Source organism: Punica granatum, chromosome 4, assembly GCF_007655135.1.
Source record: "Punica granatum isolate Tunisia-2019 chromosome 4, ASM765513v2, whole genome shotgun sequence".
NCBI classification, from domain to species: domain Eukaryota; kingdom Viridiplantae; phylum Streptophyta; class Magnoliopsida; order Myrtales; family Lythraceae; genus Punica; species Punica granatum.
In genome coordinates this window covers 21,054,894-21,075,976 of record NC_045130.1, presented here as the reverse complement: position 1 = coordinate 21,075,976, position 21,083 = coordinate 21,054,894, and the positions used below count along the sequence as shown (strand labels likewise).

General features: G+C 52.0%; 1 protein-coding gene across 1 annotated transcript; it reads right to left on the bottom strand.

Annotated features, from left to right (window-relative positions):
• Positions 1 to 14,010: 14,010 nt before the first annotated feature.
• Positions 14,011 to 14,568, bottom strand: LOC116204223 (leucine-rich repeat extensin-like protein 2). Its single transcript, XM_031536307.1, has one exon. It carries the CDS (start codon positions 14,566 to 14,568, stop codon positions 14,011 to 14,013), a length of 558 nt encoding a protein of 185 aa, XP_031392167.1.
• Between the last annotated feature and the right edge of the window lie 6,515 nt (positions 14,569 to 21,083).

The window sequence follows — 21,083 nt, the reverse complement described above, 5'->3', positions numbered from 1 at the left end:
CCCGTTCTTATCCCGTACTGTAGTGTTTCTGTTATGCTAACCATAAGGATGTCGCTGGATTATGAAAAGACAATTTTGCCCTCTATTTGAAAATTGTTTTCAGAAAAGGGGAAAGATCGCAGTGCGGGCCACCTCGGCCTGTAGCCGGTGTCGACCGATTCCCTGGATCATCCAGGGTTGTGCAAGAACCCCAAAAAAGCCAAAGAACCGGTCGATCTGCCCGGAAGTGATCTAGAAAGATCTTCTGTATCTTGACCTGAGTTACCTAGAATCAGGTAAAAACTCAAGTTGAGACACAGAAGCCCTTTCCAGACGTCCATGCTACATCGGACCGCGCGTTTCGGGTTTTGAAATTGATAAGTTTGAAAAGGGCACCAACGTCCTTTGACGACTCGTCGACGCGAGTTATCAATTAATGTCCAATTCGGGTAAACTTTATCAGTGTGAAGTGAGTTTAATCGTGTGAGCGTCCCGATTAACCAGTTTGTGGCATTAATGCTTAAGGGTTGTGCCGAATGCATTAATTGTGAAAACGATTCGCGACTCGACGACCAAGACGATTCCATAAGGATCGAGGATAATTTGGTCTAATGACCGAAACTATCCTCATAACCAAATGGACCCGAATGAGTCATCGATACTCGAATCCATGCATGCTTCGTTTGAAAGAGTCTTTACATGATATTTTAATGGGAATCGTAAAGACATTGAAGTAAAACTTCACATCATCCGATCAACAAATTAAACTTGAGATAAGGAACTCATTCTTGACCCAAGGAAGGCCAAGAAGCCCTCGGCTTCACCTTGTGAAGGGTGGCCGAAGGTTCTCATGGCTCTATCCGAGTCACGAATGATTTCCTAATCGTGGTTTAATTATTTCTCGCATGCTCAAACATCAACCGTGATAAATAGCACTCCTTTTTAATAAAAGCTGGCGTTATCACGATTTGTTTAGCTCATTTAAACATACAAACATTCACAAACGTGTTAACTAAGGAAAAGGATAAAATAACACATAACACCGGCTTCATGCATGCAATATTGATAAAACAAACTCGGAAATTAACTTGAATAGGCTAAGGAGACCGATCTTAACCCGAAAAGAGCAATTTAAGTCTCAACCCTCTCCTTTAGAGAGTTGGCCGAGAATTAATGTGCCATAATCAGGTTGGGATAGTCTTCTTTATGATGATCCAAGCTCTTTTCCGACATGGTAGCAAGTCATAAGATAGTGTACATGCATAATATAACATAAAATTGCATAAAAATTAAATCTTGCAAATGAAACAGCATGAAACACCATAATACTCCATAGCCATGCAAATATAAAAAGTCCTAACTCCTCTAAGTCAGAAGTGTTTTACCTAGCCTCGGAATACGAGGAAAGAGTCGGGGAAGTGTTTGAGAGTCGGGTGACTCGGTGGAACCCTTAAAAGGGTATTCGGGCGCAAGGGTGGACGTGCACAGGCGTTGGTGGGGCACTGACAAGCGATGGTGTTGGGCAAGGACGTGCGCGGGTGACGGGCGCGGGCGTGCGCGGATGGCGGGCACGGACGGGCGCTGGTGACGGGCGCGGGCGTGCGCTGGCGACGGGCGCGGCGTGCGCTGGTGACGGGGGCGGGCGTGCGCTGGTGACGGGCGCGGGTGGCGCGCTGGATGAGGAACACGGGAGTGCGCGGGTGACGGGCACGGGTGTGCGCTGGTGAATGGCGCGGGTAGCGCTGGATGATGAGCACAGGAGTGCGCGGGTGGCGGCACGGGTGTGCTGGTGAAGGGCGCGGGTGCGCTGGTGACGAGCACGGGCGTGCGCGGGTGACGGCCGGGTGCTGGTGATGGGCGCGGGTGGCGCTGGATAACGAGCACCGGGGTGCGCGGGTGACAGGCGCGGGTGTGCTGGGGAAGGGCGCGGGTTGGCGTTGGATGACGAGCACGGTGCGCCGGTGACGGGCGCGGGTGTGCTGGTGAAGGGCGCGGGTGGCGCTGGATGACGAGCACGGGCGTGCGCGGGTGACGGGCGCGGGTGTGCTGGTGACGGGCGCGGGTGGCGCTGGATGACGAGCACGGCGTGCGCGGGTGACGGGCGCGGGTGTGCTGGTGACGGGCGCGGGCGTGCGCGGGTGGGCGCGGGTGACGGACGTTGTTCGCCCGAGGGTTTCGCTCGGTGACGCTCGGTGACGGGCGCTGGCTACGCTCGGTGACGCTCGGTTAACGGGCGCTGGCTGCGCTCGGTGACGGACGCAGGTCGCGCTCGGTGACGCTCGGTGACGGGCGCTGGCTGCGCTCGGTGACGCTGGTGACGCGTCACTGTTCACCCGAGAGCTCCAACTAGTCCCGAGATGCGGGATGGGACCTTCAAGAGTCGGGTTGGACCGTTGATGGGTCGGTTTTGAGCTGTTTTCCGTTGAACAGACCCGAATGGCATCAAACAGACCCGGCTGAAATATTGGACAGACCCGACTGGCACAAGTCGGGTCGGACGTCGCCACGGAGGCTCCCGATGGAATTTTGAGGCAAGGTCAGTGGCTCCTGACTCCTAACTGACCCCCAGAGGTGAATGTGGTGGTCGTTCGGTCCCAGAGTTATCGGGTCGACCCGTACAGCCCTGCAAAGTTCACGGAAAACAGAGTACGTCTGGAAATTCGGACCCGTCTGGCACCAGTCGGGTCGGACGTCGCCACGGAGGCTCCCGATGGAATTTTTGAGCAAGGCCAACGGCTCCCGACTGCTAACGCACCTCTGGAGGTGGCTGGGGTGGTCGTTTTCCGAAAAGAGTCTCGGATCGACCCGATCTGCAAGAAAACCGCACAAACAGTCAGAAATTTCGACCCGACTGGGCAGTCGGGCTGTTTCTTCTTCCTGGGGTTAAACCGACGGGTTTTTCTTGGATTTCTTGACTCCTTGACACCCTAGGGTTGTGTGGGGAGGTGTTTGATGGGTTTTGGTAGCTCAAACCGACTTGGAAAGGCTTGAAACCCGGTTTGACATTTTTTACCCGAGAAGGACCAAATCTGTCCAGATTTTGTTCAAGGCTGGTTCTATGGTTTAGAGGCTTCAAACTTAAAATCTAAGTTCAGAAATGGATAGAGGGGCTCGAAAACATGTGGGATATGAAGTTTGGTAAAGTTTGGATTCAAGCCGGGATGGATTCCGACTTAAGACTTTGCCCGGTTTTGCTTGGTTTTGCTTGCTGGAAATGGCTGAAGCTTGCTGCGGTTTGCTATGGAGTTTGAGAGCTTTTGAAGAGTGAGAAATGCTAGAGAGAGAGTTTTGAAGGTGTCTCTTTAAGTTAATGACATTTGGACAATATATAGAAAAGCTTAAATGCAAGATTAGTGAAGAAAAGTGCAATTAGGGCCATGGATTAGTGGAATCCGAATTTCTTAAGGAAATATCAAGCTCAATCCTCATCCATTGCATTAATGGAGAAGAGATAAGAGCATTGATGGCTTGGATGGGAAGTTGGAGTGTTGAATTGAAACACTTAGATATTTTGCAAAAGGAAGACAAATGCAAGTTGTCTTCTTGGCTTGAAGAAGAAGATGACAAGAGACATGGAGGGCAATGGGCATGGGTGAGGCGGCAATGAGTTGGCCGTGGGTCCCACGGGTCGCGAGGTAAGTTCGGGCCAAAGTTCGGGTCTCGATTGGTCGCGCATTCGAAGTTCGTGGTTCGAATTGAACGTCGAATTGTCGATATACGCGAGAAAACGGAGTTAATGAGCCCGAGATTGACATTTTTCATGGAGAAATGTCCCGGATGTGTGCGAGGCTCGGAATCCAGTTTTGCTCATTGCAAGTGACCAGGGCGAAGTTGTCCGCTTCTGACAGCATATCTTGTGTCCGCATCTCACGTTGGTCATTTTGACATAAATTGTCAGACAACGTGAACAATTATCCCTTAAGCCGGTAATGCTAACGTGGGGCCGGAGACGTCCTAGGAGGTCGAAACTGGATTTCTCAGGATGATTTCTGAGTTGCTTGGGCACTCCGGAGATTACTGTAATCTCTGTTTGTCGAGATCAAACCTCCAAGGACTTGAAAAGTGTATCTGAGACCTCTAAAGCACTGTTTGAGAGATCTAGATGAGTTGTGTGAATTATTCCGACGACTCCACATTGAGCCTTAAGAAGGCTAGCATTGTGTAACGTAAGCATTCGGCGTCAAATTTCCCCAAAGAGGACCTCCAGATATGGATTTCCACTAAAAATGGTCATTTCCGCTCTTCGGAGGTTACTCGGGAAACCGCGAGGGGTTTTGCTGTTTGTTTTGCCCAATTGTGAATGTCTGCTAGAGTTTTCTGGGCAATGCGGTATGAACTTCGTTTGCCGTAATTCCATCAGACCCTTCTCCGGCTATGCTCTTCTGAAGAGGGGTATGCTTGTTTTGTCGTTCGGAAGTCATTTGAAGTGTCTGTGTGACTTCCAAAAGACAATCTGAAGCGTTGTTCATACTCTGTGTGTTGATGGGGCATGGCCGCGTCTAATATTTGGCATTAACTTTCCTCTGGGAAACCGACATTTTTGGACTTCCACTGAAAAGTTGTCTATATACAGAAAATTGTTATGTATAGAGCAGATGATTTGCAAAATACCTTTGAAGACATTTTCCATCTTTTTGGCACTGATGTGGATTTTTGGAGTCCAATATTTACTATCTTCCGACGACCAAGCGAACTATCGGAAAATAGTACCGTCCGTGTAGTACACTGAAAATGCCGGTTTTGGACATTGTTGAGCTCTCTGGTCGCTCTGTTGCCTTTTGGTGACCCGTAGAATCCTTCTGTCATGTCCATGGGCCATTTGCTCAATTTTGCCAACTTGAGGATGAATAGTGATTTCTCGCTCTGCCGAGCCGTTTTCTGTGTTCTGCTCAAGTCGTGGCTTGGATCATTGCTAATATCGTTGTTTGGAATGGTGAGCCAAAATGGGGTGCTGACAGATACGGACGTAATAAAATGAATGAAACACGTACGATGCATGGGTTTGCATGAGGAATCCGGATCTAGAGGAAAAATAACGTCTTTCATGCATTCCGATTCTTTAGATCACATCAACGTTTCATACAAGCAAATATCGAGGATCCTAACTTCTCTAAGTCATAGAGGGATGTTACCTAGCCTCGATGCACGAGGGAAAGAGTCAGGGAAGTGGCCTTGAGAGTCGCAAGACTCGGCTGGACGCTACTGATGGCGGGTACCCGAGAGGTGGCAGCAGCGGCAGCTTGGGAAGATCGGGCTCGGCACGTTAGCTCCGACCACAGCACGGTGCAAGATCGGGCTCATCGGACTCCTAAGGGACAGATCTAGACGTTCGTGGATAGTCCCGAATGTGCCGAACCCTGGACAAGCCCGAAACAGTGAGAGAAAGCTCGGTAAAGAAAAGTGGACCCGGTAAAGAAGAAACGGCTGGAACGGTGGTTGTGCACGGTGGATCGGCCCTCGGACCGTGACCACCTCATCACGGGGGAGGGTGAGGGTTATGAGGAACCCTTTGAACGTGATGGCACGACTCGGCAAAGTCGTGGGAGGAAATGGCACGCTGTTGAAGTCCGGGTGCAGGCGGGTGGCGTCCTTGAGACCTGATTGTTCGCGCGGCTGAAACATGATGATGGAGGCTTCAAATGAGAAATCTAAGCCCGGAAATGGATTTAGGGGGTGGAAAATATGTAGGCTAGGGAGTTTGGTGATTTTTTGCTTAAGTCGGGTCGGGTGGTTACCGGAATACCGGGCGGTTTTCCGGTGATTTTGGCCGGTTCCGGCCTTGAGAGGGGCTGAACGTAGAGTGAAGGAGAGGGCTGGGCTTGAGAGGTTTTTGGAGAGATGTTGGCTTGAGAGAGAGTGAGGATGATAGAGTGATTAGGGTTAATGATGAATGGGGCTTTATAGGCTAGCTTAATGGCTCGATTAAGGGAAGTTAAGTGCGGTTAGGAGGCCTAAGTGTGGCTGCCGAAATTTTCAAGGCAATTAGGGTGGGGTTTGTGTCATGTAGAGTGTGGGGAAAGGAAGGGAAAGTTGATGGGAGGTGATGGGGAAGTGATAGGAAGTGATGGGTGTAAGAAGGATTTGAAATTTGTGGTGGAGGGAAGAGGAAAACCGGAGCCGCTGGGTTGGGTTTGAGCCGCGGCTTGGGGATTGAGCCGAGATCTTGGGTTTGAGCCGTGGCTTGGTGGCTTGGCTTGGCTGAGCTGTGGGTACCATTCGACTAAGAGAAAAGCCGGGAAAAGCTCGAGACTTGATTGAACGCGCGTCCGATCTATGATGTCCGATTAATTAATAGATTTGGAATGCTTGAACGAAGAGAATTTGAATGAGCCTAATATCGCCATAGGTCATGTGAACGAATGTTCGGGTGACTCGGCGCCTCGAGAGTCGATTTTGCCCCGTTTGGATATTCATAGTGGAGTTGAGTGTCCCCGTTCTCCAATTGCTCCATTGTGCATCGTAGTGCTCGTCTCGGTGAGCCATTTGTCTTGTGCGGGATCGTTGGCTCGCCGTCCCTGACCGAAGACCGTTAGCCGGAGGAGACTTAGGGACTCGCGATCGGGGCTTTCTCAATGTTCCCCGAATGTCTCGAGGTGTTCGAGGACCGCTGTGATCTCTGTTTTCCATGAATGTGCCCCGAAGGTTCGCCGGGAGGCGTTTGTGACCACTGAAACGTCCCTCGGGAAACCCTATAGGGTTCCGAAAGGTCATTTGAAGCTTGTTCCATAACCCTGGTGGTCCCTGGGTGCGTGCAGGCCCATTTCCGGGTGCCGTTTACTCGTCAGTGGATCGAGCCCCCCGGAGCCCCGTCAGAAAAGGCGTTTGTGAGAGATCGGGGGTGTCCCGGCTTAAGCAGGATGCCTCCGAAACGTGCCCAGACGTGTCATTGGTCCCTGCTTTCTCTTGTCATTCGTGACTCTGTGCCCGCGTGTTCGCCTCCGATTGTCGACTGATGATTAGTAATCCGGGCTTTGGCCGGGAATAATCGTGTAGGGAGCCGGTGGGCCAAAATGGGGTGCTGACAGCTTGCCCCTCTTTGGTTGCATGCTCGGTTAGAGGATGTAGCCAAAGATTGTAAGAAGCACCCCCTCTTGGGCCCGGCGACTACTCTGATACCATTCCCCTATGGCTGCTCGTACCCTCCTTGAATACATCGGGATATTGTGCAGGAAATTAGAATCGGGATGGACCCGAAATAGGAATTTAAACCGGGATGGACCCAAACAGAAATTTAGACTGGGATGGACCCGAACAGACCGGGATGGACCCGAACAGGAATTTAGGCCGGGATGGATCCGAACAGAAATTTAGGTCGGGATGGACCAGAACAAAAATTTAGACCGGGATGGACCCGAACAGACCGGGGTGGACCCGAACAGGAATTTAGACCGGGATGGACCCGAACATGAATTTAGACCGAGATGGACCCGAACAGACCGGGATGGACTCGAAGAGGAATTTAAACCGGGATGGACCCGAACAGACCGGGGTGGACCCGAACAGGAATTTAGACCGGAATGGACCCGAACAGGAATTTAAACTGAGATGGACCCGAACAGACCGGGATGGTCCCGAACAGGAATTTAAACCGGGGTGGACCCGAACAAGAATTTAGACCGGGATGGACCCGAACAGGAATTTAGAATTTGGAATTGGCGCAAAGCGCTGTGTGATATGGCTCGCCTGGCGCTTGGGCCTGGACCGCCTCATGCGCAGCGGTTGATAATGATCTCCTATCGATTGTCCTTCTTTGAACATCGTCGGTTTGGGCGGTGTGACGCATCCCTCGACGGTTTCCGGCGCCTCGAGGGCACGACCTGTCACGTGAGGCAGACATGAATCCGTCGGCGAGGAGCATCCTTTGGGGTTCCAGATCGCGCCTGTATGTAGAAAAGAGAAAGCCTACAAAGGATGTCAGCTGCGCGAAATCATTGAGACTATGACGCGTAAAAGGAATCTATGTAAAGATGTATTGGGGATGTGATATTGGTGGCCATTTGGAGGGCGGCCGCGTCCCTATCGGAGAATGGCCTTTTCTAAAACGGATAACCCGCAGAATATGTGCATAAAGGTAAAGGAAGAGATCTTATGGGATCCTCCAAATCAAGGATACGTCGATTCGACCCCATTCCAGGGCGAGTCTCAAGCCTGGAGAGTCAAAGAGAGTTTTCTTGCATCGGAGAATGCCGAACCACTACTCGGTGTGACTTCGCGGAGAAGTGTTGCATTTCTTTCGTGGTCGAGCCAACATTGTCCCCTAACTTTTGCCTAGGCCGCGGGATGCGTGATAACATAGCGAGGTATTTTATTTGATTTTTCTCACATGACTGCTCACTTTTTGCTACGATCACCCGCGTTTGGGTGAGATCGCACCCCTCGGATCCTCTGACTTTTGCCTAGGCCGCCCTTTGAGGGTTTTCGACCTAGCGAGGAAATGATTTATGCTCTCCTTTTGCCACGACTCCCCTTTGCGGGATTTTAAGTCGTGCCACTCGCTCCCTAGCTTTTGCCTAGGCCGCCTCGAGGAGGTTTTCGACCTAGCGGGAGAATTATTCTTTTTCTCTCAAGAAGGTTTTGCACTGGACAAATGGCGGGAGTTGGTACTCGTATATGCGAACGGAAATGTTTTACAAACGAAACGGGTGCGAGGCCCGGCGAATGAAAAGCAAACACGAGTGATCAGGGATAATACTTCTTGATGGCGTCGGCGTTGACGGGAAGTGCATTTTCGGTGCTGTCCATATCGCTCAAAATGATTGCTCCCCCGAAGAAGGTCTCTTTAATGATGAAGGGACCGTCGTATTTGTACGAGAACTTCCCTCGAGAATCGGGTGCGACATGTAAGACCTTTCTCAGGACAAGGTCACCGGGACTGAACTCTCGGTGACGGACCTTGGCGTTGAATGCTCGAGCCATCCTCTGTTGGTAGCACTGTCCGTGGCATAGTGCTTTCAACATTTTTTCGTCAATGAGGTTTAATTGCTCGTATCGTTGTCTCGCCCATTCCGCGTCCTCAAGCTCGGCCTCGACAAGGATCCTCATGGAAGGGATCTCGACCTCAATTGGGAGGACTGCCTCCATCCCATAGACCAAGGAGTACGGAGTTGCCCCGGTTGAAGTCCGTATGGATGTTCGGTACGCAAGGAGTGCATAGGGGAGCATCTCGTGCCAATCCTTGTAGTTCACCGTCATTTTTTCGATGATCTTCTTGATGTTCTTATTTGCCGCCTCCACCGCACCGTTCATTTGGGGATGATATGGGGTGTAGTTGCGGTGTTGGATTTTGAATTGTGCACAGAGCTCGTCGATGACCTTGTTGTTTAGGTTCTTGGCGTTGTCCATGATGATTGTCGCAGGGACCCCGTACCGGGCAATGACGTCGCGTCTGAGAAAACGGGCCACGGCTTTTGCGGTGACTGACGCGAGAGTGATAGCCTCGATCCACTTGGTGAAGTAATCAATTGCTACCAAGATAAACATATGTCCGTTAGACGCTTTGGGGTTGATCGGGCCAATCACGTCTATCCCCCACATTGAGAAAGGCCACAGGGCTGTCATAGGGCGTAGCTCATTGGGCGGCGCTTTAATCTGATCGGCGTAAACCTGGCAGCGGTGGCAATGCCTGACATGCTTTACACAATCAGTCTCCACGGTAGACCAATAATAGCCTAAGCGCATAATCTTTTTAGCGAGCATGAGGCCATTCATGTGGGGTCCACAATTTCCGCCGTGCACTTCCTCTATAAGACGTCGTGACTCGTGTTCGTCGATGCACCGGAGGAGCATGGAGTCAAAGGAACGGTGGTAAAGTATCTCGCCGCTCAGAAAGTAGTGTATCGCGAGGCGTCTGAGCGTCTTTCGATCGCGGCGATCGGCGAACAGGGGGTATTGACCCGTTTGTAAGAGGTTCCTGATGTCTTCGTACCACGGCTTCTCTTCGGACGCTTCGATTGTGTTGCAGTGGGCCGGGCCTTTGGCCACTTTGATTTCGAGAGGTTCGATGATGTTCCCCTCTGAGATGCTTGCCATAGATGCGAGTGTTGCGAGCGCGTCCGCGAACTGGTTCTTCGCGCGTGGAGTGTAGGTGAATGAGATCTTCTCAAAACTCTTTGCTAATTCCTCGAGGTACTCATGGTACGGGACTAACTTTGCGTCCTTTGTCTTCCATTGCCCCAGTGTTTGGAAGATTGTGAGCATGGAGTCACCGAATACCTCTAACTCCTTCACCTTGAAGTCGATTGCCGCTTGCAAACCGAGAATGCATGCTTCGTACTCGGCCACATTATTGGTACAGGAGAAATCCACTTTCGCAGCGACCGGATAATGATGTCCGTCCGGGGATATCAACACTGCCCCAACTCCTGATCCTACGGAATTGACAGCCCCGTCGAAGTACATCTTCCATGTTGGCTCCTCCTTCTCTTCATCTACCTGGAGGATTCCTTCATCTGGGAAGTCCGTGTTTATTGGCGTGTCGTCGTTGATCGGGAATTCTGCTAGGTGGTCGGCGATCGCTTGCCCCTTGACAGACGTGCGGGGCACGTACTCTATGTCGTATTCCGTCAGTTGACAGCGCCATTTCGCGTTGTTCTTCATGGAGGAGGGGCTATCGAGCAAATATCGCAGGGGGTCCGCTTTTGACAGCAAACGGACTGTGTGATAGATCGTGTACTGTCGGAGCCTTTGCATGACCCATACTAACGCGCAACACATTTTCTCAATCTCCGGATAATTGGATTCCCCTTCAGTGAACTTCTTGCTCAAGTAATATATCGCCCTTTCCGTGCGTGTCGACTCATCTTGTTGCCCTAGCATGCACCTACGGATTGCCGGCGTACCGTGAGGTAGAAAATGAGGGGCTGATTCGGCATGGGTGGGACCAATATCGGCGGTTGAATTAGGTAGGCCTTGATGGTGTCGAAGGCCTTCTGACATTCGTGGTTCCACTCCATCGCTGCATTTTTGCGGAGCAAGCGAAAGAGCGGTTGACACTTATCCATCAGGTTTGCGATGAAGCGCGCAATGTAGTTCAACCGCCCCAAAAAGCCGCGCACCTCTCGAACCATCGACGGCGGGGGAAGCTCTTTGATCGCCTTGATTTTGTCCGGATCCACTTCGATACCGCGCTCGCTGACCACGAATCCTAGCAGCTTTCCTGATCGGGCACCAAATGTGCATTTTGCCGGATTAAGCCGGAGCTTGCATTCTTTTAAACGATCGAAAAGGCGCTTCAAGTTGACAAGGTGGTCTTCTCTCTCTTTGGACTTGGCGATCATATCGTCGACTTATACCTCGACTTCTTTGCGTATCATGTCATGGAACAATGTGACCATAGCCCTCTGATAAGTTGCCCCTGCGTTCTTGAGGCCGAAAGGCATAACGCAGTAGCAAAAAGTTCCCCACATCGTGGTGAACGTCGTCTTGAGTTTGTCCTTTTCGGCCATTCGAATTTGATTGTATCCGAAAAGTCGTCCATGAAAGAGAACTGGGCGTGGCGTGCCGTATTGTCGACTGGGACGTCAATGTGTGGCAGGGGGAAAGTGTCCTTAGGGCTGGCTTTGTTGAGGTCTCGATAGTCGACGCAGACTCGGACTCTTCCATCCTTCTTTTCCACCGGCACAATGTTTGCCACCCACTCGGAATAGTTGCAGACTTCGAGGAACCCCGCGTTGATCTGTTTGACGACCTCTTCTTTCATGCGGAGGAGAAGGCTAGCCCGCTGTCGTCGTAACTGCTGGCGCTTGGGCTGGAATTTCTCAGTGTCGAGTGGAAGGAAGTGCTCGACTATTGAAGGGTCTAAGCCGGGCATGTCAGCATAGGACCAGGCGAAGACCTCTTGGTATTCCTTTAGGAAGTCGATCATCCAGGCTCGTTGCGCGGGGTCGAGGGCTGTCCCAATTTTCAAGGTGCGAGGCTCTTCTTCGATGCCCTCGTTGATCTCTTCTATTGGCTCGACCGAGGTGATTTGGTGGTCCTTGAGGCGACGCAAACTCTCTTCTATCTCGGGCACTTGACTGTCCTCGGGAAGCCCTTCCCCAAAGTATACAGGTTGGGGCTCACCGAGGTGCTCTTTGAATGGGTTCGAATCGAAGTGTCGGGGATTTGGATTCGAGTGGAGCCTGGAAATTCGAGAGAATTGTCTTAGAAAATTTTGAGTGCTGCGAAATAAAGAATAGGAAAAGGAGATGAAACGCATGGGAGTTCAAAAAATGTATGTAGAGATTTCATTGATAATATGAACATGGAGCCATGATAGAAACCCCTCTCCCGTCGTGTGGCGCACGGCTGTGCCGGCACGCGGGGAACATCTTATACATAGATAAGCCTTACACATCGGCAATCACAGCCGAGTAGCGTGGGACTGAGGTCCAGTTGCCAAGCTCCTCATTTTCCTACGCCAGGCGGATGTGAACCTCTGAAGGAGTCTCCTCGGTGACGGCGTACACAGCTGACGGAGCGATAGTAGTGTCGTTGGAGCCCGAGGAAGGGCCGTCAAGGGTGCCCCCGATGATGTGTGAAGGCCCGGGAAAGAAGTGGGATAGCGGGGGAACTGGAATGCCCCTGTTGAGCCTCCCATAGTGTGCGGCGAGGTGATGGAGATGGATGCCCTTGCGGGCTTCGATGATTTCACGGCAGGAGGGGCGAAAACCGAGTCTCCTCCTATGCTTGTATTCCTCAACTTCGATGGGGCGGCTGCTCCCTTGTCTGCGTGCCCCAAGGCCGGTGCCGAGAATGTAGTTGTGGGGCAAGAGTACCTTCCCTATCATGCGGTCGGCGTGGGACGGTCCGATTTCTCCGTAGTCCCGAATGACGGAGATAGTTTCAAACGAATGGAACGGGAGGTTTTCATCGTCCCCGACGCTGATGTAGGGCACCGCCGTCTCTTTGTAGATGGCATAGTCCCCTTCTCCTTTCACCGTGATGAGCCGCTCTTTGACGATAAATTTCAACCTTTGATGCAGATAAGAGGGGACGACGCCGGCCGAGTGGATCCAACGCCTTCCGAGCAATAGGCTGAACGCGTTCGGGATGTCGAGCACCTGGAACGTGATGCTGAACGAGCACGGGCCAATGTTTATGAGAAGGTCAATTTCTCCATTTACCTCTCTCCGTGAGCCGTCAAAGGCTCGGACCGCGGTTTTGCTCGGGCGGACGCGGTTGAGGTCTACGTTCATCTGCTTCAAGGTGGTTACCGGGCAAACGTTGAGCGCGGAACCATTATCAATCATGACCCGGCCGATGATGTAGTTGTTACATTTGCAGACAATGTGCAATGCCCGCGAATGTGTCCAGCCTTCAGATGGGAGCTCGTCGTCCGAGAACGAGATGGTATTAGAGAAGATGGAACCGACGGTCTCCTCTATCCTATCCGGAGGCGTTTCCTTCGGGACCTGTGCCGCGGTCAGTACCCGAAGGAGGGCCTCTCAGTGAGGTTCCGAGCTGAGGAGGAGAGCAAGCAGTGAGATGTGAGCCGGGGACTTGGCCATTTGCTCGACTACTTTGTACTCGCTCGCCTTTATGATCTTCATGAACGCTTCGGCTTCCTCTTCGGTCACCCTCTTGGATGGAAAAGGCGAGGTTTCGGGCATTACCCCAACTTCAGTGGCGGGCGCCTTCCCTTTGTCCCTGATTGCCGGGCTCTCGTACACCCGTCCCGAACGTGTCACACCCATGACATTAAACTGCTGCTCGACACTCCCGATGCCTCCTTCATAGGTCTAGGGGACCTTGCTGTCTGAGTACGGCTCCCGAGCGGGGATATCTACGACGAATGGGGCCGGCGATGCCATGTGTCCCGCGAATCCGACCGTGGGTTCCTCGGGAGTGTAGTCGATCACGAAGGGAAGGGGGTTGTCTTGCGCGTCCTCGTCTCTCCCCGAGGTGCATACGGCGATCATGTTGATGGAAGGCCCCGAACTCGGCCTATGATCAAGGAGGGGGTTGGCCTGCACATTTGGGGGCCTAACGGCATTGAAGGTAAGCCTGTTGCTGTCGATCCTCTTTTGGATTTCCTCTCGCAACCTCCAACAATTATCGAGAGTATGCCGGCGCGCCTTGATGATACTCGTAGCGTTTAGACTGATCCTGAGCGGACGGGTCAAAGTTCGGGCCCGGGGATATCGGCTGAATCTGATTGCCCGCAAGAAGTTGCCAATACATGTGAGAAAGGGGAGCGGGTAGAGGTGTGTACTGCCTGCGGGGTCGGTGTTGCGTGCCGCCGGCCTGTGGACCTTGCGACGTAGGGTTCTGTTGCGCCGGTGGAGGGGCTCTCGACATCGGGGGCCTGGTTTGAGGGGGCGGAGTTGACGTGGGTGCATAGTAGTGGACGTACGGTTGTGAGGTCATTGGCGGCGGGACCGGTGGGGCCGAGTAGTAAATCAATTGAGGTTGGTGCTGTGGGGGTGGAGGGAAGTAGGCAGAAGCGGCAGTCGATGCGGTCGTGAGATTCACCGAATATTGTTGGGGCGCTGGATGTGCCGGATTGACGGCGTTAACTGAAACTTCCTTCCCTCTCCTTCCACTGGAAGACGACGTCATCGCAGGGATCTTCTTCAAGGATTCTTCTCCTTTACCGGTGGGGCCCTCCATCCTGCCGAGCTTGATCCCCAAGTCAAGCTTTTTCCCAGCTTCGATGAGGTCGGAGAACGAAGAGGTGTGGGCCAACAGGTGCGAATAATATACCCCCCTCAGCGTGGAGTGAAACAACTGAATCTGTTGTGCTTCGCTAATCGGAGGGATGTGTTTCGCCACTTGGGCACGCCATTTAGTAGCGTATTCCTCGAACCTTTGGCCCCGCGCTATCTCTTTTGTGCTTAATTCCAAGAGGGTAGGAGGCGCTTCCGCGCAATACTGGTATCGGTCAATGAACTTTCGGGAAAGGTCTGCCCACATCGGAATGTCCTCGGCCTTTAGTGACATAAACCAATCGAGAGCGGATCCCGACAGGCTGTCTTGGAAGGAGTGGATGACGAATTCCTCGTACTCCCAATACTGTAGCATCTTCCCTTGGTAATGGCGGAGGTGGTGTCGCGGATCCGTCGTGCCTTCGTAGGTCTTGAACTCCGGAATCTTGAATTTCGAGGGCAGCAGCATGCCCGGGAATAGACTACAGTCACCGTAGCGCGCATCAGGTCGAGTATCACTTGCTTGTAGGGCTCGTATTGTCTCTTCCATTCGCTTCAGTCTACGTTCCTGCTCGGCGTCAGCCTCGGGGAAAAAGTGCGTTGGTGAGGCGAACTGGGCCGCGTGAGTCGGCGTGCCTAGTTCGAGGGAGGTGGTGTTTATAGGGGGTGGTGCTTGGTAGGAGAGGCCGACGTGGGGTTGTAGAGGTGGGTACAGAGGAAGCTCTGCAGCTTGGAGATGAGTCGGAGCAGGTGCACTTGACGCCGGGAAAACCATCGGCGGGGGTACGGTATAGACTGCGGTTGGGGCCGGTATGGAGATAGGTGGGGGTGCGGACAGGGCCTGCTCCGAAGACAAGAATGTCACCGGTGGAAGAGGGACAGCCGTGGGGGCCGGTGGCGACGGAAATGGACTGGTGAAGGGGTGAGCCATGGACGTATGCAGTGTTGGCGGCGCGGGAGCATCAATGTTCTCCGGGACTTGAGTGGGCGGAACCCAAGGGATCGGATCGACTGTTGGCCCTTGTCCCGATGGAGGTGTGGAGCTCGAGGATGCGCGGTTCGGTCCTCTAAGTAGGGCGAACAGTTCCGCCATGTTGGCGGCCATGCTCGCAACCAATTGGTTAACCGTGCCCTCGAGTGCCGCGATGCGGGCTTGGTCGTCGGAGGCGGATGATGTCAGTGAGACTCGTGGAAGGGGCACCCCTGAAGACGTCGGGGGCGGGAGATGTGTCGGAGGGGAGCCTGAATACACCGGAAATATGCTTGCAGGAGTCGGAGGTGGCGGAGCTTGCGTCGGGGGCGGTTGGGAATGAGCCGGAACCGGTGGGTTGACTTCCTCGAAGATATCAACTCGGTCCTCTTCCGTCATCCTGAGGCGCTGACGAGTGGGGTATCGGTGCGACGCCAGTTGCAATTTGCCTGAAATTCCAAGAGTGTGTAAGGACAACGTCGACATTTTGAACGATGAGTATAAAAGAACAGGATGTTATGAGATGCATGGGTTTTCAAAACGCTAATGTCATCACATTGATTTGATTCGAGGTCCATAGTTTTACAAAGTACAACGCACGAAAGAAAAGGAACATAAACGTAAGCCGACATCCCTTTGCGCTCGGTGGCCGGTCGAGAGCGGCGTAGGTCCGAGCAAGGGCAAAACGGGTGCGTCCACTAATCCTAGGGATGGGAGATCTCGCGCGCCCTTACACGCACTCGGTCCAACGTCACGCTCAAATAGGCCATCTCCCTGTCTAAGTGTGTGACTCGAGCACGTGCTCGAGCCAACTCCATCTGGAGCTCCCTGTAGTCCGCGACCTCCACACGAGAGTCAACAAGCTCACAACGGAGTCTATCTCGTTCCTCCCTGATGGCCCGTAGCTCTGCGAGCATAGCCGCTTGGGTGCAACTTTCGATTTCGGGAGCGGGGGTAGGTATAGCTCGAGGAGTCGGGGTGGTCTGGGACAGTTGCGGCGACGTCGATCCCTGTGAATAGAACTGAGCCACGTATGCTGATGTGGCGGAAAGTGCTCGCTCTTCGTCGGTGGGATGCTCGGGGAAGTAAAGGCGTTGTATGGTGCTAGTGTCCCGCTGACGGTGGATTTCCCGGATCTGCAGGAATCTTGTAGGGCCCGTGGATGTAGAGTCGACCCACTGGATGCGGTAGGGTAGGCGGTCCGCCTCGGCGGGAATGTCCTGTAAGCCGCCGAGTTGTCTGATTACCCGGTCGGGGAATATGAGCGTGCTCCCCAAGTGGCTAAGAAGAGAGACTCCCACGATTCCGGGACACCCTGTGATCACGGGGCTGCCGGGATTCCATCGAGCGACCCATAGGAACCGCGCGGGTGTCAACTCGCGCCAAAAGTGCCTCCATTCCGAAAAGCTGCGCTCGGGAGGTAGGATGACCAATACCAGGCGCTCGATCAGCGAACGCTTGTCCGTGATGTAGGAGAAAGGGTGTGATGAGCAAAAGGGGCGGACGTGCGCGAGGAGCCAAATTTGTAGTAGGTGCGGGGATCCTCTCATCCTGCCACGCCGAACCTCTCTAACATAGTCTAGAGACCGAACGGTCTCGGCTAGTAAAGCCTCCACATAACTATGGCCTCCTACCGCTTGGAGGACGACTTGGGCTATAGCCCCGTCAATGAGTTTCGGCGAGTATGGGAACATGAGGGTGCCGAAGACCAAGAGCAGGAATCCGTGACACTCGTCGCGCTGGTAGGATGCCGTCGAAGGTGTCAATGCGCGGAGAAGCGTCCAGTCGGAGAGCCATGCGATCCTGATGCCGTGATCCCATCCTTGATGAAGCTCTTGGTGGACTTCTTGGGTGGGTATGCCGAGGAGGTTGGAGAGCTGACTCCGAATTACCGCGAACGGGTTGGGCACAAAGATGCCTTGGGTCGTAGACGTGGGCCTCTGGATGAGCGCCGCATACTCTTCGATCGTGGGTGCCAATTCTGTTCCTTGAAAGTTGAACACCGCATGTTCGGGGTCCCAAAACTCGATGGCGGACCTCAAGAAGATCCAATCCACCGGAGTTTCCGTGAACATAACCATGTCTCTGATGATGCCTTGAATGAAGGCGCGATCCACCAGTCGGAGAGTCCTCCAAATGCGCATGATCTCTTGTCTCAGCGGTGTGATTGCTTCGAGCCTGAGACCGGGAGCTGGGCAGTCCATCCTTACCTAAATGGAGGAGATGTCGGCTCAACGCTTTAAGTGTCAAACCAATGTAATGTCCTAAGTTTTTTCAGGAAATAATGCATGCAGTGCGGAAAGATAAACTATAACCGTGTTCTTTACAGTATACATCGCTCTTTCTCGCAGAAAAACAAAAAAATGCCCGTCCTAAAGAAAAACTACGGGCCGACTCAATGACTCGACTTTGGGATCGGTTGACGGCATGGAGGCAAAGATTGGTCCAGCATGACGGTCCCTGTGTATGCATGGCTTTCGGCACTACTGGGAGAACCGCTAACTAGGGATGGAGGCTCCCGGTACAAGGGTGTAAATTCCTTGAAACCGAGGGAGGATCTTTGGGGGCCGGTTCGGTGGCATAGCCGACTCGATCCGTTCCCTTACTCGGAACCTCTGACTAACCTAGCTTCCTATTTGGGTGCCCGTGGGATTTCGGACAAGGTACCTAAGAACCCGCTAGAATGATGCGATGCAAATGCGTAAAGTAAATGCAAGAAATAAATGTGCTTAAAAATAAACGTACGGGAAGCGATAAATAAACATGCAAGCAAGCAAACGGAATCTAGCCCGAACCCTCTAGATGTCCCCAGTGGAGTCGGCAAGCTGTGCGCACCCGAATTTTATCTCGTCGGGGCACGCATGCGCCCGCCTATGCAATGTGGCTTGGGAGTGTCCACCTTCCCGGGGACGCGCGACGGACGCACGTGAGAAGGAGTCGCCACTTGCCATTTTAGGACCCGAAGGTCGAGGGCCGACAAGGTACCCGGGTCTAGGGGTACGGGATACACCTAAATGCTAAGGTAATGGTCGTGCGGAACCAAAAATTCCGAATTCGGGGGTTCTGTTACGTGCAGGCCTATATCCCGCACGCCCTTCCAGTACTCTAGCTTGCTAGGCTTGCCGTTTTGTTTATTTACCGCGTGATTTTAGGGTTGTACTTGACTCGCCCGTTTTGACACCGTAAATTTGGTGAATTAATAAAGTTGGGCCAAGAGCCCGAAAGATGAGTAAACTTGTGCGTCAAGGAATCGGTTCACTATCTTATCGTTACAGTTCATCGAGCCGTGATGGTCAATTCCCTGCGCGAACCGAGACCACGATTATTCGAGCTTACTCATCTCTTGGTGACGATAGACCAGCTTAACCGATTCGACACTCGGGCCTCTCGCTCGCCGATCGGGATCATTACAAGTGAATGAGTGAATATACAAATAAAATTCTCACAACGTTCTCTCGAATAATTACAAAGTGTAACTGAATAAGTAAATGGATCCCGATCGATTTACGTTGGGCCAATATTCCGCTCCAGCTCACCGTGTGTTTTGAATAACCGATAAGTAAATTAAGGCAACGCGGGCTCAAGGAGCCGAAGGTCCAGGTCCGATCGATCCAACGGTTTGCAGGAGAACACTTGATTCCCACTGTAACCGTTGGACCGATCGAGCTCCCGAGTGATATCTAAACCCGTTTCACACATCCAATCCAAATTGCCTTCCGCATAGGCCATGTTTAGAGTATGATGGTGAATCGAGGCTAGATCCCATTCCGCACTCGGGTTGCACGCGCTCAGTGAGTCAGGAGCCGTTGGACCTCATGTTCGGTGATTTGGGGCGTTGGACCCCGTGCAACACGTAACCTATGGGCTCAGACCCGAACCGCAACAAATTAGCAAAAGTAAATAGAAAACAGAAGAAAATTGATAAAACTGATGAAAAACAGACAATAACTGACAAATATAGATAAATACAGACAAGTTGTATATTAAGTCGAATGTACGTGATTTAATCAGTTATTAACCGAGGTTGATTAACAAACAATGTGTCTAACCTAGGCAAACATAGATGGTGGACTAGAATAGGGTTCTAAGCCAATTACATGCGTGAGTTTGTTTTAGAATTCTTATTCAGTGAGGTGACACTGTGGTTTCACCGAATTAGCCAAACTCATGTTTTTTACTATAGATTGGAATCTAGCATTCCACTTGTCCATTGTCTAATGTTTGGTTAAGTCAAGTGCATGATTAATCCGGTTCTTCGTATTTTATAACTGAAATAAAAGGCTCACCACCGAATCTACGATAGGAAGATAAAAACACTGAAAGTGAACGGGATGGGTCGTGCGAATGAAACTCACACCTGAACGGGTTGCCCTCTCTCGCCAATAGATCGAGGTGTTTCCAACTCCCTAACGCCTAGGATATCGATGAATCTCGGAATGACGATTATGCCCTTGGATAATAAAACATGTGATGTTTGTGTGCAAACTGAAGATCGCGTGACACGAAGAAGTCTAAGGAGGACTCACGTGTCTCGACTCGAGCCGCCTCAAATTGGGCCCGGACTCGAGTCGTAGCACGCGAGTACTCACTAGACATCGATTCTATTCGTGTTACACGTCTCGATGCTTTGAAATTGTGAGCTTTTTAAGGAAAAGGGCATTCTCGCCGTTCCGTGAACCATTGATTCGTTTACGAATTAATAATCAATTTATCCAATTATTTATTCCAAGTAGTTTAATTAATCAAATAACACGTCCCATTTTCCCGTTTGTGAGATTCTTCGGTGATTATTGTTCCACATTGCGGTTATGGTTTGGATGGGCTATATCCGGATCTAGCATGTCTAATAAGTAATAAACATGTAGACAACAATTAAAAGGAAGCGTAATTGCAAACAATTCCAAGGATCAACTTCGGAATGATGAAGAGGCCAACCGGAACTCCAAAAGAGGTCACGAAGGAGTCGGCCACCCCCCAAGGATGATTGGCCGAATGCTCCTTGACCTGATTCAAGTTTCGGTGGGTCTCTCGCGTCATTCCTAATCGTCCCTTGCATATATCATGTAACATGCACGTGAGAATAACACACATTTCACTAAATCGACATCAACACGACCCCGATTCACACAAATAAACACGTGAGACACTCAAAAACACCATATTCAAGGAATCAACAACGACGTTAACTCATTCAACGATAAACTTGGAAATAACTCACGGGAATCACACGGCCTCAAGGAACGGAGAGCCCTAAGACTTCGGGTGGGCTAAGGAGCCTCACGGCCCCATCGCAAGGAGATGGCCGTGGGTTCCTTGACACGACTGAACCCTCCAAAGCCTCTCCCTCCTAGATCCCGAGTATCTCTCGTCATGCCATTGTATCTTAGTCATGCTTAGGGACACCACGATCGTGGAAATGGCCTAATCCGGAAGGATGAGGCGGTCATGGACCCTAGAGAGCCAAAGAGGCTCACGCCCCCCCCCCCCCCCCCTTATGAGGCTTGGCCGAG